The 18776-nt window shown below is 34.0% G+C and overlaps 2 protein-coding genes across 2 annotated transcripts; one reads left to right on the forward strand and one right to left on the reverse strand.

Annotated features, from left to right (window-relative positions):
- The first annotated feature begins 5027 nt into the window (after positions 1–5027).
- Positions 5028–6011, forward strand: LOC105883365 (olfactory receptor 52D1-like). The gene has a single exon (XM_012786429.2). It carries the CDS (start codon positions 5028–5030, stop codon positions 6009–6011), a length of 984 nt encoding a protein of 327 aa, XP_012641883.2.
- Positions 6012–10687: 4676 nt separating this feature from the next.
- LOC105883416 (olfactory receptor 52E1-like) lies at positions 10688–11623 on the reverse strand. The gene has a single exon (XM_012786484.3). It carries the CDS (start codon positions 11621–11623, stop codon positions 10688–10690), a length of 936 nt encoding a protein of 311 aa, XP_012641938.3.
- Positions 11624–18776: the final 7153 nt, after the last annotated feature.

Consider the following 18776-nt stretch of genomic DNA (forward strand, 5'->3'; position numbering starts at 1 on the left):
GATACTTCACTTAGTAGAATGGGTTCCAGCTCTATCCAGGAATATACAAGAGGTGCTATATCACCATTGTTTCTTAAAACTGAATAGTACTCTATGGTATACATATACCACATTTTATTAATCCACTCATGTATTGATGGGGACTTGGGTTGTTTCCACAACTTTGCAATTGTGAATTGTGCTGCTATAAACATTTTAGTGCAAATGTCTTTTTTATAGAGTGTCATTTGATCTTTTGGATAGATGCCCAGTTAGTGGAATTGCTGGATCAAATAATAGATCTACTCGTATTGCTTTAAGGTATCTCCATATTGCTTTCCAGAGAGGTTGAACTAGTTTGCAGTCCCACCAGCAGTGTAGGAGTATTCCTATCTCTCCACATCCACACCAACATTTATTGTTTGGGGACTTTTTGATAAAGGCCATTCTTACCGGGGATAAGTGATATCTCATTGCAGTTTTGATTTGCATTTCCCTGATGATTAGAGATGTTGAACATTTTTTCATATGTTTGTTGGCCATTATTCTGTCTTCTTTTGAAAAATTTCTGTTCATGTCCTTTGTCCATTTTTTGATAGGGTTGTTTGATTTTTCCTTGCTGATTTTCCTGAGTTCTAAATAAATTCTAGTTATCAGCCCTTATCGCATGTGTAGCTTGTGAAAATTTTCTCTCATTCTGTGGGTTGTCTGTTTGCTCTCTTGATAGTTTCTTCAGCTGTGCAGAAGCTTTTTAATTTGATCAGGTCCCATTTATTTATTTTTGTTGCTGCTGTGATTGCCTTTTTTTTTCATTTCAAGTCTATTCAGATCCTTTGGCCATTTGTTAATTGAATTTTTGTTTTATTTTGTTTTTGCTACTGAGTCGTTTGAGTTCCTTTTGTATTCTGGTTATTAGTCATCTGATGGATAAATAGTTTACAAATAGTTTTACATTCTACAGGTTGTCTCTTTGCTGTGCTGTTTCCTTTGATGTATAGAAGCTTTTCAGTTTTTTATAGTCCCATTTGTCCATTTTTGCTGTTGTAGCTATGTTTTTAAAGCCTTATCCATGAAAGCTTTGCCTAGATCAATGTCCTTTAGTATTTTTCCTATATTTTCTTCTAGCATTCTAATAATTTCATTTTTTACATTATATCTTTAATCCATTTTGAGTTGATTTTTGTATATGGTGAAAGATACGGGTCTAGTTTCATTCTTCTGCATATAGAAGTCCAATTTTCCCAGAACCATTCATTGAAGAAACTATGGTTTTTCCAATGTATGTTTTTGGCACCTTTGTTGCAAATCAGTTGACTGTAAATATACAGATTCATTTCTGTGTTCTCTATTCTGTTCCATTAGTCTGTTTTCATTTTTTCTGCCAGTATCATGATTTTTTGTTTACTATTGCCTTGTAGTATATTTTAAAGTCAGATAGCGTGATGCCTCAAGCTTTGCTCTTTTTGTTCAGTATTGCTTTGGTTTTTCAGTATCCTATGTGATTTAATAAAAATTTTAGGACTGCTTTTTCTATTTCTGTGAGAGTCGTCATTGATACTTTGATGGGAATTGCACAGAATTGGTAGACTTGTTTGAGCAGTGTGGTCATTTGAACAATATTAACTCTTCCAATTCATGAACATAAGATGTTTTTCCAAATTCTTTGTGTCCTCTTCTATTTCTTTCATCAGTGTTTTATAGTTTTCATCATAGAGATCTTTCACTTCATTGGCTAAATTTTTTGAGGTTTTCTATTTTATTTTATTTGTAGCTATTATAAATGGAATTGCTTTCTTGATTTATTTTTCAACTAGTTTGTTATTGCTGTGTAAAAACACTACTGATATTTTTATGTTGATTTTGTATTCTGCAACGTTAATGAATTCATTTATCAGTTTTAAAGAGTTTTTGGTAGAGTCTTTAGGTTTTTCTGTGTATACAATCATATCATATTGAAGAGGAAACAATTTGACTTTTTCTTTTTTAATTTGGATGCCTTTAGTTTTGTTCTCTTGCCTGATTTCTTTGACTAGGACTTTCCAGTACCGTATAGAATTAGAGTGGTGAAAGGGGGACATCCTTGATCTTAGAAAAAAAATTTAAGCTTTTCCACCTTCAGTGTGTGAGCTGTGTGTTTGACATATATGGCGTTTATTGAAGTGAGATAAGTTCCTTCTACACCTATTATGTTGAAAGTTTTTATAATGAAGGGATGTTGACTTTTACCAAATATTTTTTCTGCATCTATTAAGATCATTATGATTTTTGTCATTTGTTCTGTTGATATGATGTATCACATTTATTGATTTGCATATATTGAACCATCCTGACATCTACGGGATGAATCCCATGATGTATTATTACCTTTTTGATGTGCTGTTGGATTCAATTTGCTAATGTATGTCTTTCTTTCTTTCTTTCTTTCTTTCTTTCTTTCTTTCTTTCTTTCTTTCTTTCTTTCTTTCTTTCTTTCTTTCTTTCTTTCTTTCTTCTTTTTTAGTATTTTTGCATCTGTACTCTTCAGGGATATTGGTATGTAGGTTTCTTTTTTTGTTGTTGTGTCTTTGTCTGGTTTGGGGATCAGGGTAATGCTAACCATGTAGAATGAGTTAGAAAAAAATCCCTCCTTTTCAATTTTTTGAAAGAGTTTGGAAACAATCAGCGTTAGTTTTTTGTTTTTGTTTTTGTTTTTGTTTTGAGTTTTGTAGAATTACCAAAAAGAACAATCCATTCCTGTGCTTCACTTGACAGACTATTTATTAATAATTCAATCTTGTTTTATTTCTTATTGTTATGTTTAGGTCCCCTATTCCTTCTTGGTTTTATCTTGATCGCTTATATGTGTTCAAGAATTTATCCATTTTTGTATTTCTGTTGGATTTTCTAACTTCTTGGTGTATATTTGTTTGAAATAGTTTCTAATGATCATTTGTATTTCTGTGATATCAGTTGTAATATCTCCTTTTCTATTCCTAATTTTTTTTATTTGGGTTTCTCTCCTTTTTTCTTAGTCTAGCATATGGTTTGTCAGTTATTAAAATATTTTCAATAAAGCAAGTTTTTATTTCATTAATCTTTTGTATTTTGTCTCTATTTCACTTAGTTATGATCCAGTTTTTATTATTTCATTCTTTCCACTAATTTTCAGTTTGGTTTGTTCTTTTCTAATTCCTTGAAGTGAATCATTAGATTGTTTATTTGAAATATTTCTATTTTTTGATAAAGGTGTTTGTTGCTATAAATGCCCCTCTTAGTACAACTTTTGCTATTACCCATAGGTGTTGACATGTTGTGTTCGCATTTAATCTGTTCTGAGAATTTTTTATTTCTTTTAATTTTTTCATTGACCCATAGGTTATTCAGGAATATATTGTTTAATTTCCATGTCTTTGCACAGTTTTCAGACTTTCTCTAGTGTTTGATTTATAGTTTTATTCCATTGTGGTCTGAGAAGACATTTGATATGATTTTGATGTTTTAAAATTTGTTGAGACATACTTTGTGATCTAACATATCATCTATCCTGTAAATGTTCCATGTGCTGAAGAGAGGAATGTGTATTCTGCTTCTGTTATGTCCATTTGATCTATGTTCAATGTTTCTTTGTTGATTTTCTATCTAGATGATCTGTTCAATGCTGCAAGTGTGGTGCTGAAATCCCAAATTGCTATTGTTTTTGGTTCTATCTATCTTTTTAGCTCCAATAATATTTGCTGTATGTCTGATTGCTCCAGTGTTGGGTGCACATAAATTTATATTTGTTTTATCTTCTTTCTGAGTCAATCCTTTTATCATTACATAATGAACTTTTTTGTCACCTTTTATGTTTTTTGACTTAAAACCTATTTTGTCTATCATAAGTACAGCTATTCCTACACAATTTTGGTTATTTTTATTTTTGTTTGTTTGGGATATCATTTTCCAACATTAAACTTTGTGTCTTCACAAGGGAAGTAATTTTATTAAAACCAGCATATAGCTGTGTCTTTTTTGATCCATTTACCCACTCTATATCTTTTAACTGGGAAATTTATTAATAAGCCATTTACATTCAAGGTTGTTATTGATAGGTGAGGATTTATTCCTGTCATTTATTAATTGGCCTCTGATTATTTTGCATATCCTTTGTTCCTTTCTTCTTCCCTTATTGTTTATCTCTCTCCCATTTGTGGATATGTTATACCGGTGAATTTTATACTTTCATGTGTTTTCATGATGATAGAAATCCCCCTTTCTTTTCCTGATATAGTACTGCCTCGAGCATTTCTTGTAGGGTGGTCTAGTGGTGATGAATTCCCTCAATTTTTTTTTCTTTCAGCTTTTTGAATATATCATCCCATTCTCTCCTCGCCAGTAAGGTTTCCACTGAGAAATCTTCTGTTAGTCTAATGGGAATTCTCTTGTATATGACTTGATACTTTTCTCTTGCTTTTTCAAAGAGTTATTTCTTTGCGTTAACTATCATTTTATTGATGAATATTTTGATGATTTAATTTTTAGCCTATTATAGGCAACATTACAATAAAATCATGGTGTATAATTTCATGCCAAAACTACATTCTTTAATTTTCAATTGATATCATTATCTTCTCAATGGAAGATTATTTGATTTTTATATATTTAACTCTCTCTGGCTTTGGTAGTAAATATTTTTCTTCACTTAGCTTTTACACATCAGTAACATTGCAAATTACAATTGTTTATATCAATAAATATATCAATGGCAATATATTGGTAAAAGTTATTGAAGCTCCTTTGTACATGGATAAGAAGTTTCATGGAGTTCAGTGCATCTCAATGAGGGGAACACCATACTTGTTTTAGCTTTCACTGAAGATATCCTCAGTATTTATTAAGGTGGTACCTTTTTCAAGGTAGAGTAACTCTATAATAATATCTGATTCTCTGTCAAATAATGAAATAATTTCTATCTAAACAGTTATAGGCATTGTAATTACTCCATTGCTAAGAATTTCTGTGTGTTTTAATTCAAAAGAAATCTTAAAATTTATAAATTATTATTTTGTTTGCCTTAGAGGAAAAAAATCATGAAGAGAGAACTGAAACATCTGACCCTTGTTATGTCAGCATACAATAAGACCGATGCCCATCCATCAACCTTCATTCTTATTGGCATTCCTGGTTTGGAGGCTGTCCACATCTGGATCTCCATCCCCTTTTGTGTGGTCTACCTTTTGGCCCTCCTGGGAAACTGTTCTCTTCTGTTTATCATCAAGACAGACTCCAGCCTCCATGAGCCAATGTACCTCTTCCTTTGCATGCTGGCTGTGGCTGACCTTGTTGTATGTACTACAGCTGTGCCCAAACTTCTCAGCCTCTTCTGGTTCAATGATGGAGAGATTCGCTTTGAAGCCTGCCTCACACAAGTGTTCCTGATTCACTCTTGCTCCACCATGGAGTCTGGCTTCTTCTTGGCCATGGCTTTTGACAGATATGTGGCCATTTGTAAGCCGTTAAGACACTCAGCTATCCTGACACACTCTGTCATCAGGGCAATGGGCCTAGCAATTTTACTCAGGGGCACAGCACTTCTCAGTCCTCACCCCTTCCTGCTATATTGGCTTCCCTACTGTAGAACCAACATCATTTCTCACACCTACTGTGAATTCATGGCCCTCATCAAGATTGCCTGTGCTGAGACAAGAATCCGCAAAGCCTACAGCCTCATTGTTGCCTTCCTTACTGGGGGGTTGGACTTTATATTAATCATTTGTTCTTATGCTCTCATACTCCACACTGTCTTTCAACTCCCATCCAAAGAAGCCCGGCTCAAGTCCTTAGGTACCTGTGGCTCCCATGTCTGTGTTATCTTAGTGTCCTATACCCCAGCCTTCTTCTCTTTTCTTACACACAGGTTTGGGCATCATGTGGCTTCCCATGTCCACATATTTGTGGCCAACATATATCTTCTTGTCCCACCCATGATGAATCCCATTATCTATGGGGTAAGAACCAAGAGGATATGGGACAGGTTTCTTAAATTCTTCAGTTTTCCAAAGCCTCTAGACTAAATTATTTTTGATGGTGAGTGATATTTGAACAAAACATATATCTATCTTAGAATGTATGATTCTTCATTAAGGTCCTCCTTTTATGATAAAATAGCTCAGGTTATTTTGTAGGAAGTAACTTATTCAAAGATAATTATATGCTTAAACAGGTATAACTATAGATTATCTATTCATTTCAGAAACACTTATTAAATAGTGGGATTACTGTAAAATAAGAATTTCATTAGAGAACTTCAATTAATAATTTGGATCAAATCATTATGATTGACACACAATGTATTTAAAAGTTCAAATTGGCCTAAATGCCTGAATCTTGCCATTATAAAAAACAAACAAAAAAAACAAAACAAAACAAAAAAACATATAAGTCTGAACATGTTTGGAGACCAGGTTTATAAAAGAGGAAGAATTTATGAGAAAATCTTACTTCAAACTGTCTTTTCCTGGGACATTTTGATGACATTCTGGAGTTCTTTCTAAGATACTGTAATTATTCTTTTATTTATTCCTCCATTATTCCCCCTCCTCTCTTTTAGAGGAAAGCTTACTTTCCATTCACTTTCTAACATATGAAGTGGAGACCAACTAAATTTGCCCTATTCACCTTTCATGTGTCAAGAAAAAGGTCTTAACGTTTTAAACTGATAATCAAAGCCCAGTATTTTATCTAATATCTTAAATTTTAAAAACATTGAAATCATATGTTTTGTCTGTAATTAAGAATATTCAGTCTGAGCTTATGTCCAATGACATTTGACAATTTGAATTATGTGACTCTACATATATTTTTATTCTCACTTATATTTCTTTTTTGTGATTCCTGAAGAGATTGAGATAAAAATAGAAAAATGGAAGATGTGATTTCTAAATATTATCCTTCAAAAATAGTGATGAACACTTTTGTGAAGGTCTTAGTTTGGTTTGTAAACCAGTGAACACTAACTAACCCCCAAGGCAAGGCATATATTCCTCATCAGAATGGGAAGACAGTGTGTGGATGACCACTAGGGAGCACACATGGCTTCTTTAGAAAGCCTTATTACCGAAAAGTGTGTGTGAGGGTGGGGGGCTTAATTAAACTCTGTTTATTCTTACCAAATTTTCAAATCCATTACTACTTCTCCCTAGCACATAGTGAATAAGGGGTGAATAAAGGATGGGCTGTACAATACTTGAACATCAAGAGTGGGGAGAAACCATTTCCACCAGTAGTTTGATAAAGTTGAATCAAACATATAAACATTCATTTTCAGTAATATGTGAATCTTATACAGGGTTTACATTCTAACTAGTCCATTCTGTATTTTTATGTACCTTAGCCCAGTCATTCCCCATGCAGACTTTATAAGATTTGTAATGTTAATATGCTTATTTTACAAAAGAGAAAACTGAGACACAGAGAAATTAGTTGATTTTTCCATGGTCACAGGGATCATAAAGGTGGAGCTAGGATTTTAACTTAAGATGTCTATCTCCAGAATTACATTCTTTTTCTAAGTATAAGCACAAATTTATTCTCACAAATTAAGAATTTTGGAGTGAGAGTCCCCATGGTTGCTTACTACACTGACTTGATGATATTATGGTTCTGTTTCTCTGCCTTTCTTTTTTTATTTCAAAATATTAAAGGGGTACAAATGTTTTTGTTACATGGATACCTTGTATAATGCTTAAGTCAAGACTTTCAGTGTGCCCCTCACCAGAATACTGTTCATTGTACCCAATAGGTAAGTTTTACTCATCATCACCTTCCACCCTCACCTCTTCTTCGTTTCCAATGTTCTTTACATCATTTTGTGCCATGTGTGCCCATCATTTGGCTCCTAATTATTAGTGATTACATGTGATGTTTGTTTTTCTATTTATGAGATACTTTGCTTATTATAATGGAGTATAGTTCCTTCCAAGTGCTGAAAAAGACATTATTCCTTTCTATGGCTGAATGTCTGAGTAGTACTCCACAGGTTTATGTGTGTGTGTGTGTGTGTATGTATATACTTCATTTGTCCTATCATGATGTGATGAGTCCTTAGGTTGATTCTACATCTTTGCAACTGTGAATTGTGCTGCAGTAAACATCCAAGTGTAAATGACATTTTTATAAAATGATTTAGTTTCCTATGGGTAGATACCCAGCTGTGGGATTGCTGGATCAAACGGCAAGTATACATTTACTTCTTTGAGGAATCTCCATACTGTTTCCATAGAGTTTGGACCAATTTGCAGTCCCACCAATAGTGTATAAGTGTTCCTTTCTCTCTGCATCCATGTCAACATCTATCATTGTTTGACTTTTTGATAATGGTCATTAACATTAATATTAACTTGGTTAAGCCAAAGATAACATTCTTTTTTTTTTATTTCATCATATTATGGGGGTACAAATATTGTTAAGGTTACATATATTGCCCTTGCCATCCCTACCTCCCCACACCATGTCAGAGCTTCAAGTGTATCCATCCTCCAGGTGGTGTGCATCACACTCATTATGTAAGTATACATCCATATTCCCCTCCCTCCTCCCACTTGCCCACCACCAGATAAACTTCTTTTAGTTTTATTTTGTTTGTTATTTTTTTTTTTGACATTTTGGTTGCATTTTATATCTTTGCCTCTCGCTTAGAAGGGTTAAAGGTAAGCCCTCCCCCTCCACAGTGCTCGCCATATCCCTCAGATGTGTGTCTCTCCCCACCCTGAATCCCTGGCGGGCACTACCACCATTTGGGCACCATAGTTTTAATCTGTCAGTACCAATTTGACAGCGAGTACATGTGGAGCCCATTTTCCTGATCTTGTGTCGCCTCACTTTGGATAACGGGCTTAAGCTTAATCCAGGGCAGCATAAACGGTGCTAGTTCACTGTCATTTCTTAGAATTCAGTAATATTCCATTGTGAGCAAATACCAAATTTTGATTATCCACTTGTGAATTGACGGGCACTTAGGTTGTTTCATGTCCTTGTAATAGTGAATTGTGCCACCGTAAACATTCAGGTGCAGATGTCTTTATAATATAATGTCTTATGCTCTTTGGGGTAGATGCCTAACAATGCTATTGCTGGTTTCTAATGGTATTTCTATTTCTAGATGTTTGAGGTACAAAGATAACATTCTTTCTGATAGTAAACCCAGCCATATGTGACATATCCCAGTGTTTATTATTCAGTGTTTATTATTCAGCACTAATCAGGCTGACCCAGTGTTTTTGATTAAACTCAGAATATGAATGGCTTTATAGTTTTTTGTTGTTTTTGTTTGCATGTTTGTACTTTTTTGCTTAGTTTTGCTTTAAACTGGTTGTGACTGTGATGTGCTTAATCATAACTGAAATGTGTTAATAATAAAGTTTTAGTTTTCCTCTACCTTAGGAATCTGAATCATTTCCAAAGAAAGGAAAATTATAAAACACTTTTATTTATTCATTTACTTATATTTTATTTTAATATATTTAGAGAATATGAGCATTTTTGTTAATGGATGAATTGTATAGTAGTGAAATCAGGGCTGTTACTGTATCTGCCACCTGAATAGTTTACATTGTACCCAATAGTTAAGTTTTGATACCTCACCCTTCTCCCACCTTCCCCACTTCTTAGTTTTCAATGTCTGTTATTTCACTCGTATGGTCATGTATAGCCATCATTTAGCTCCCACTTACAAGTGAGAATATTCAGTATTTATTTTTCCATTCCTGAGATACTACACTTGGGATAATGATCTCCAGTTCCATCCAGTTGCTTAAAATTAAGACTTTATTTAATTCCTTTATATGGCTGAATAATGCTCCACGTTTATACATATTCATATATAATATATATGCACACATATATACATATATATACACACACACATATATATATACATACACATACACACACCCCCCACATTTTATTTACTCACTCATCAGTTGATAGGACTTATGTTGATTCCATATCTTTCCAGTTGTGGATTGTGCTGCTATAAACATTGACAAGCCCACAGCCAACATCATACTGAATGGGGAATAATTGAAAACATTGCCCCTATGAACTAGAACAAAACAAGGATGCTCACTGCCACCACTTCTATTCAACCTAGTACTGAAAGTCCTAGCCAAAGTAATCAGGCAGGAGGAAGAAATAAAGACCATCCAAATCAGAATAGAAGAGATCAAACTATTCTTATTTGTTGATGATATAATCTTATATCTAGAAAACCCTAAGCATTCTTCCAAAAGACTCCTAGAATTGATAAATAAATTCAGTAAAGTCTCAGGTTATAAAATTAATGCTCACAAATGGGTAGCATTTCTATATACTAATAACAGCAAAGCTGAAAGTCAAATCAAAATCTCAATACCATGTACAATAGCTGAAAGTAAAATAACATACTTATGAATATACCCAAGGAGGTAGAAAATTTCTACAAGGAGAACTACAAAACACTGATGAAATAAATCATAGATTACATGAATAAAACACTTTTATTCATGCATTTGACATGTGCTTAACTTTTCCCTTCTGGATTGCAGAAGAAGGCTGCACAGGCTAAATAATTGCCACTGACAATTCCTCCCAAGATAGTCCTGAATACTTTCCAAATGTTCACTTTCCAGTTTGAACAGGCAAAATTTTGACCATAGAAAATTAGTGACACATAGTACTTAAATATGATTCTTTATGAATGCAAGATCTCTATTTATTTCTTGGAAAAGACTTTCAGTACTTGTTCCCTAATCTGTTTAGTTCTGACACCATAAATTACAGGGTTGAGAGCAGGTGGAATAACCACATAGAAATTGGCCAGAAGAATGTGGATATAGCGTGGTATATTCCGGCCAAACCTATGGGTCATGAATGAAAAAAATGCAGGAGTATAGAAAGTCAACATCACACACACATGCGAGCCACAGGTGCTGAGTGCCTTGACTCGAGCATCACGGGAAGAGAGTCGAAATACAGCACGAAGGATCTGGACATAAGAAATGACGATGGCTATGATGTCAAACACCAGGATAGAGATGGCACATAAGCCATAGATGATGTTGACCCGAATACTGGCACAGGACAGGCGGGCAATACCCATGTGCTCACAATAAGTGTGCGGGATAATTCGGTTTCCACAAAATGGTAACCTTAGGATGAGTAGAACAAAGGGTATGGCAAAAGACAAAGGTCTCAGTAGAATTATCCATGCGATGCTGAATACCACTTTGTTTGTCAGCACCAGCGTGTAGCGAAGAGGGTTACAGATGGCCACGTAGCGGTCATAGGCCATGGCCACAAGCACAGCTGACTCCATGCCAGTGTACAGGTGGATGAAGAACATCTGAATGAGGCAGCCCTCAAAAGTGATTTCTCTCAGGGTAAGCCAGAAGATGCCAAGCATTTTAGGGATGGTGGATGTGGACAGGCCCAGGTCAATAGATGACAGAATGGCCAGGAAGTAGAACATGGGCTGGTGGAGAGTACTCTCATTCCGAATCACAGAAAGGATAGTGATATTTCCAAGCACAGCTGTCAGAAACACAGCAAAGAAAGGAAAACCAATCCAGAGATGCATATTTTCCAGCCCAGGGATCCCCAGAAGAAGGAAAGAAGAGGGATGAAATTGAGTCATATTAAGTGGGACCATTATTCTGGGATCTTTTTATACTAAAATATGTCATAGACTAAATATCTCTCATTCATCGAGTGGGGCTTATCCTTGCCTTAGCACACAGAGATAAATGAAAAGATCAGTGAAACTTTTATCGTATCTACCAATATTGCTTCACCAAAAATATTTGAAAGTACATAAAATTTAAAGGTAAAAATATGGTGCCATAATTTCATTCACTAAATTCACTATTTTAGTTCAACAAACATTAATTATCTACCATGTATGCACCAAGTTCTATGCTAAGATTGATTGTAAAAGATAAACTAGAGAAGATTTCTTTCCTTAGAGAAGTTAATTAGTGGTTTAACGTTGCGTTAGTGGTTGTAACAGTTACACAAATCATCAATCTAAACTAATAAAGTATGGATAAAATAAAATTGTTCTCTTGCTACATTAGATACACAAAGATTCTCCTGAAAATATTTAAAATAATTTTATATAAAAAATATTTAATTTGTGAATATATATTTCATAGAGAAAGAAGTAGATACATAGTTTAAACATGATGAAAGCCATTACAATTCACATTTCTGAGCTGAGCATTTATAATTCACTCTTAAAAGAAACCATAAATGCAGCAAAATGGAACATTTAAGGCAAATTTGGACATGTGCAAGTTTCCCTTTATTTAAGCCTCTGAATCCACTTCTCATTCCATAGTCATCTTCCAATCTTTTCTTTCCTGTTGCTGACAATATGGGAGAGATACCCTTCCTTAAGCTTTTATTAATGAAACCCCTTACTCTGAAAAATCTTCTCAGGATAATCTTCTTATTCTGTGTCTGCTTACAATGCAATGCATATATCCCTCTTCATCTCCAAACTGATGTTAGGCTTTGTCATTTGTAAGTGTCTTTCTGCTGATCACTGCCAAGAAAGGAACACTGATTTACATATCTGCGCACACACACAGACATTAATGCTCAAGTTTATAAAATATCACTAAATTGTCAGGAAAGTGAGTTAATTTATACACACCACTCCTTGATACTGAATCTATCATTTCTCTTGCCATGATACATCACCTTAATAAAGCGTAAAGCTAAGCACACTGTGATCAAGAGCATTTTTCCTCTTCCATACACTTGTGTGCCTCTGTGTGTGTGTGTGTGTGTGTGTGTGTGTGTATGCACGTGCATGCACATGTGTCTTGGAAGGTTGTGTTGAAGCTTGAAATTTGTAGAATGCAGAATTTGATCCCAAATACATGAAGGAGACAAAAAATTGAGTTAAGATAACTACTCAAAGGCAAATAAATTACTAGATTGAGAGAATAGAAGAAAGATTTCAAGGAAGAAAAAAATAGCTATTCCTAATTTGAGCAGGGATGACTATATACAAGGAGTTGCATTTACAGTTAGGGGATTGAGGAAGGAGATGTAATAAAAGCCTATAATCAGATTTATCCCCTGTGACTTGGGTTGAGTTAGTTTAAAAGAGCTTAGTTTATGGAAATAGCATAAACTTTAGAAACTGACACCAGTAATTGAATCCAAGTTCTGTTGCTCATTGCCTCTAAGACTCCTTACCTACGAAATGAGACAAAAATGCCTACCTTATAAGATTCTAGTAAAGTATGCCTGATCCAAGATAGAACATCAAAAATTATCATTACAGTGACTGCTTATACTATTGAGAGGAATATGACAAAAAAAAACCTATAGAGAACTTGGTTCTCATATCTTTTAGCTTGTGAAGATAAAAGTTGCTTAAGTATATGTGAGATTATGGCAACACATTCTTATAATTAGTTCCCTTATCACCCTCCCTCAGTCAGAACAGTTTTCCTTTTTCCTCTTATTTTATCACCTACTACTTCTCTTTTTCTTGTTCTCAGCTAGCCACAGATAAGGATCTGTACTTCTAAAATGTTACCCATCAGTAGACACCTGGAGAAGTTGGCAAATCTCCTTTAGCATCCTTCTGAATTCCATTTGCTTAGGGAAGAGGTGTTTTTTTATTGTGGAAAAAACCTCCAGAGTGAGATCTTTGCAATGCCCTATATCAGAACACCCTGGGGATAATGGAGCCTACAAGGCTCTGAGCTCAGTATTAACCTTTGCCTTGTGAAGCTGAATAGTAATGGATATAGATAACCCATGTCTTGATTCTGGGACTATCTTCTGAAGTTTAGGAGTATCCTATTGCCAGGGGAAAAATCATTATTTTCTTTTAAATCTTATAAAATCTTTAAGCTTTTTTTTTCCCAATTGGATTCCTGAAATTGGTTCTAGGTTCTTTATACTGAACACTTCAAGAAGGGTGGGGCTGGTACTTGTCCCACAATATGTAGGCTAATGATTGTATTAAATCTGGGTGTATCTTCTTAAAATTGTGCAACTACTACATTGATTCAATATTTCATATCTATGTGACACTGAAAAGTGAAAAAGTACACTATGATATCATTATAATAATTAAATATTTAACATAATTACACTACCTTAAAGTGAAAAAATCCATATAATTTTGCACCCCACTAAGATCTATCATGCCATTCTTCTGCAGGTTTCCCATAATTAATGGAAAGAGGATGTGAAATTACAGATGGCAGAGTCTACTTATTTTGTCATCACTTTCCCAATGATTACTTATCTAAAACCATGTAAAAATTGCCTTATCTTGTTTTTTAAATTTTTAATTATTATGCTTACATAATAGTTGTATATCTTTGTAGGATACTCTTGATTTCCGTTCTGAAGCCTGTACAATGAAGAAATTTGTCAAATAAGTTTTGTCTCCTTTATTCCTAACATTATATGAGTTTATTATCCCATATTTGTGATGAGGGACAGAAATAGGGAAAAAGAAGCACTTATAATGCTGTAGAGCTGAGTTTTCAGGCTTCCATTCCAGAAAGCTTGCCCATGGGTGATGGGAACTGATCTTGGTCACTGAGAAGGAAAAATAGGTTTCATGGTTTATTCACTGATCATTCAGAAAATATGCATTAATTATCTACTATTTTTTAGGCACTGTCCATATAGAAGTAATGAGAACCAACATAATGACTTTTTCCCTAGTAAGAGGAAAAGGACAAAAGAGAATAAATAAAATAAATGTTTAAGCTTTATGTTGAAACATAAAGTGCAGGGTGGAGGTGGGGATGGTGATGGTTAGTTTGGCAATTGTAAGGAATATTGTTAGGGCAACTAACACTAAAAATGTGACATTTAAATAAAAGTTTAAAGAAGGTGAGAAAGCAAGGCATGTAGAATCTGGGGGATGGTAGAAGGAAGCGTTCCAGGCAGCGAGAACACAAATGCAAAGAAATTGAAGCTAAATCATGTATGGTGTGGTCAAGGAAAAGAGAAGTTTCACAGAATTAAAGTCTTAAAGATGTGACAGAAGAAATACATTGCCAGATTACCAATAATTTCTGTCTTCGTTTAATTGACTGCTAATACATAAGTGTCTTTGCATGCCTTCTCATTCCCTCTTCTACTGTTATTAATATAATAATTACTATCAAATATTTAAGAATGCCAAATCTATAAAGGAAACAGAGAAAATGAGTGTTTTGTTTTGTTCAAGTAGTTAAATTGGGTGAAGAATAACAACATGTACAAATGAAAAAATAAGGAGGATTTTTTATAGCTATTTCCTATTTATATACATTTAGAGCATCTATATATCGCACAGTGGGAAACTCTTTTCAGCAAGTGAGACATACCTACTAATATTTGCAAATATGGCTTTAGTACTCTCCTGGATCTAGTGCCACTGTGCAAATTCTAATTCTGATATGATGAGTATCACTGTGTGAGTGATATGATTATACTTTTTGGAAAAATTTAGAATTTACCTTTATTTTAATAGTAGTTAATTATCTACATTGTAGTTTTTTTTTTAAATCTATTCTTTGACATATCATATGTCCTATAAACCTGAAATTTTATATGCTTTTTAATTTCAGAAATTAGTAGTCATTGAAAAAATATTTCCCCTCTTAATTAATAATTTCTTTTTACTATTCATAATATATGTTTTTGACAATTCTACTTTAATCCTCCAATTCTGTAAACTTTTTTAAAATGTTATGAAATTTATAAATTTTTGATAAGTTCATACTTGTTTCGTGATTTGTTATTTAACTTTTTTGTGTGTGCATGCTTAAAAATAATATTCTGTAACTTTATGAAAAGAGTATTATAAAAATTGATTAGTATACATCTAAAAATTATTGTTTTTGCCAAATATTCTTTTACATACTGAATTCTGTGGGATTGCATTAATTTCCTATTGCTGCCATGATATGCTTACAAAGTTAGTGGCCTAAGATAACATAAATTTACTATCTTTCAGTTCTGTATGTTACAAATCAAGAACATATGATATGTAACTAGGCTAAAATCAAGATGTTGGCAGATTGCATTCTTTTCTGGAGGCTTCAGGGGAGAATTGACTTTCTTGACTTTTTCATCTTGTGGAGCCAACTCACAGTCCTTGGTTCGAGGTCTCCTGCTGTCTTCAAGGCTGGCAATGGCAGTAGAGTCTTTCCCACACCCCATCCCTCTGACAGTTTTCTGCTGCCTCCCATTTCCACTTTTTAAAGGACCTTTGTAATTACATTAGATCCACCTAGATAATATAGATTAAACTCCAGATGTTAAGGTCAGATGATTACCAACCTTAATTCCATCTACAACATAAATCTCTCTCTATTTTTTGGGGGGGGTGGGATATTTTTCCCACCACATGGGTTGGTTTGCTGTTTTCCATAAGATTTTTTTTGTGCTGTACTTCATATATGGTGTTTATAGGTCTTTTCTTTTCTTCAGTTTACACACATATGGAAATCTAACTTACTCATTTACATTGGAAATTCATTAGCAGCATTCCACTTCTTGATATAAATACATATTTATCCAGAGAGAACTTGTATTTACTTTGGTATTTATTTGTTTCTTCTACATTTCTGGGGACTTTTTCAAAATGTAATAATTTAAAATTAATTTTTCATCTTAACTTTTGATTAGACCATTTATATAACTATAAGAGACTTTGCTGTGGATCTTGATTACCAAGGGTGAAAGCTTAGCTTTGATACTTTAAGTGCTCCAGAACTTTGGCAGTTATTTAGATTTTCAATTATAGGTCCCTCACAGAATTAAAAACACTTGATTTCTTAATTTGAATTGTATTATTTTTTTTAGTTTTAGAGTTTCTATTTGGATCTTTTAAAAATATTTCAGTTTCTTCGGAGTGAAGTATCACAAGAATAGAAAGACAAGCACTACATGTACTCACCATTAAATTGGCACTAAATAATCAATACTTATGTGTACATATGGAAATAACTTCCATAGGGTGTTGGGCAGATGAGAGGGGAGAAAGGTATGGGTAAATTCATACCTAAAGGGTGTAGTGCACATTGTCTTGGAGATGGGCACACTTGTAGCTCTGACTCTTGTGATGCAAAGGCAATATATATAACCAAAGTGTTTGTACGTCATAATATTCTGAAATTAAATTAATTAAGTAAAAATGGTTGAAGCATTAAAAAAATTCCAGTTTTTAATGAACATTTTAATTTTACAAGTAATTATTTTGAGTATATATAATTATAGTTATTATAAAACCTCTATGAAAAATGTATTATTTGATCTTCTATGTTTATTCCTCTGTTCCTTTTTATGTCATATTTGTTTCATTATTTCTCTGCTTGGCTATGTTATATTTAGTATGAAATGAGGTCAAAATAATTTGAAGCTCAGGAATGTTATATAAGGCTATTCTGATTTAGATGATTTAAATTTATATTTACTCCTGGCAGATGGCCATGACCATTAACAATCTAAGATCTTCTTAATCAAATCAGGATTTCAGATGGTTTTAACATATGTCAGTTCCTCTAAGAATGTATCTATTTCTGGCTTACCCTTACACTTAGGGAAGTTCCCTGTGAGATCACATCCAAAAGTCTGAGTAGTTTCTGTATACATATTACTATACTAATATTAGTATACATATTAGTACCATAGCCTTTTTATTCTATTGTACAATTTTAGTATTCATTTTCCCTTAATTCTATTGAAAACTTTCACAGTAGAAATCTGCCCACTCCCTATTGTGTATCTAAGCTCATTCAGCCATCCAAGATAGAGTCAGGGTTTCCTTGATTTTGTCCCACTAGAACCTTCCTTAGCCATTCTTGGTTCCTATGGAAATTCCCTCCATCTCATCTTAAGCAACTTGCATTCCTTCGACCCACAGGTCTAAGTAACTACAGTTCCCTAAGGCTTCCAGAACTCCTATATAACAAGGGCAAATGAGAAGCTTGTTTCATCACAGGTATATAAGCTGGTAATGTTTAGACCCCTTAGCCAGCACGATCTCTAACTGAGCATTCTAACCAGCAGTAAGAAAACAAATCATTAAGTTAATGAAGTGATGGGTAAACACAAGTGACCTACACCCTGAGTAAGTCTAATGGGGGAGAAGGGGAAAGTGAGGAGGGAAAACAGCTGCCATTTGTGAAAGGAAAGAGAGAAGAAAATGTAGGTCAGAAAGAGAAGAGACTGGCATTGGGTAGTTAGAGAAAGGGGATTTGGCGGAGGAGAAAAAAGACAGAATTTTGTAGGGGAAAAATTATGTATGTTGTGATACAGTATTGTAAGGTGAGACGTGGTTGGCTGTTTTAGATAACTAGACAGAAAATATTTGAAAAGGGTGTTGAGAAAGAGGCTTGGACTGTTATACAAATAGAAAGAGTTAAAGAATGCCTACAGTTTGGTGAACAAGAGTGCCAAATGACATTTTGATATTAGAAGTAGTAAAGCTGTCAGAGAGGCTATGTGGGGGGTTGAGGAAGAGAGCACAGACATGGGGAGGATGGGGAGTGAGGGCAAAACCAGAGATAAACGTCCATCTCTTCTTTCCAAACATGAGGAAGAAAGAGTCCATTATGCACAGTCTTACACATGATAGCAATGATTTTCCTTTTATTCTGAGAGCAACAGGAAGAAATTACTTTATAAGCAGAGAAATGACTTGACTTGCCAATTCTTGTTAAGAATTTCTACCTGCTATAAGAAAATGGATTTGAGGAGAATGGCACAAGAATGAGATGAGTTTTATGAAAAATGCTACTCTATTAATTTTAATCATATAATTTATGGTTAAA

The sequence above is a fragment of the Microcebus murinus genome, chromosome 4 (genome assembly GCF_040939455.1).
Source record: "Microcebus murinus isolate Inina chromosome 4, M.murinus_Inina_mat1.0, whole genome shotgun sequence".
Lineage (NCBI taxonomy): Eukaryota > Metazoa > Chordata > Mammalia > Primates > Cheirogaleidae > Microcebus > Microcebus murinus.

Coding starts and splice junctions, on each gene's coding strand:
- LOC105883365 (XM_012786429.2), top strand. CDS start 5,028: ATGAAGAGAGAACTGAAACATCTGACCCTTGTTATGTCAGCATACAAT.
- LOC105883416 (XM_012786484.3), bottom strand. CDS start 11,623: ATGGTCCCACTTAATATGACTCAATTTCATCCCTCTTCTTTCCTTCTT.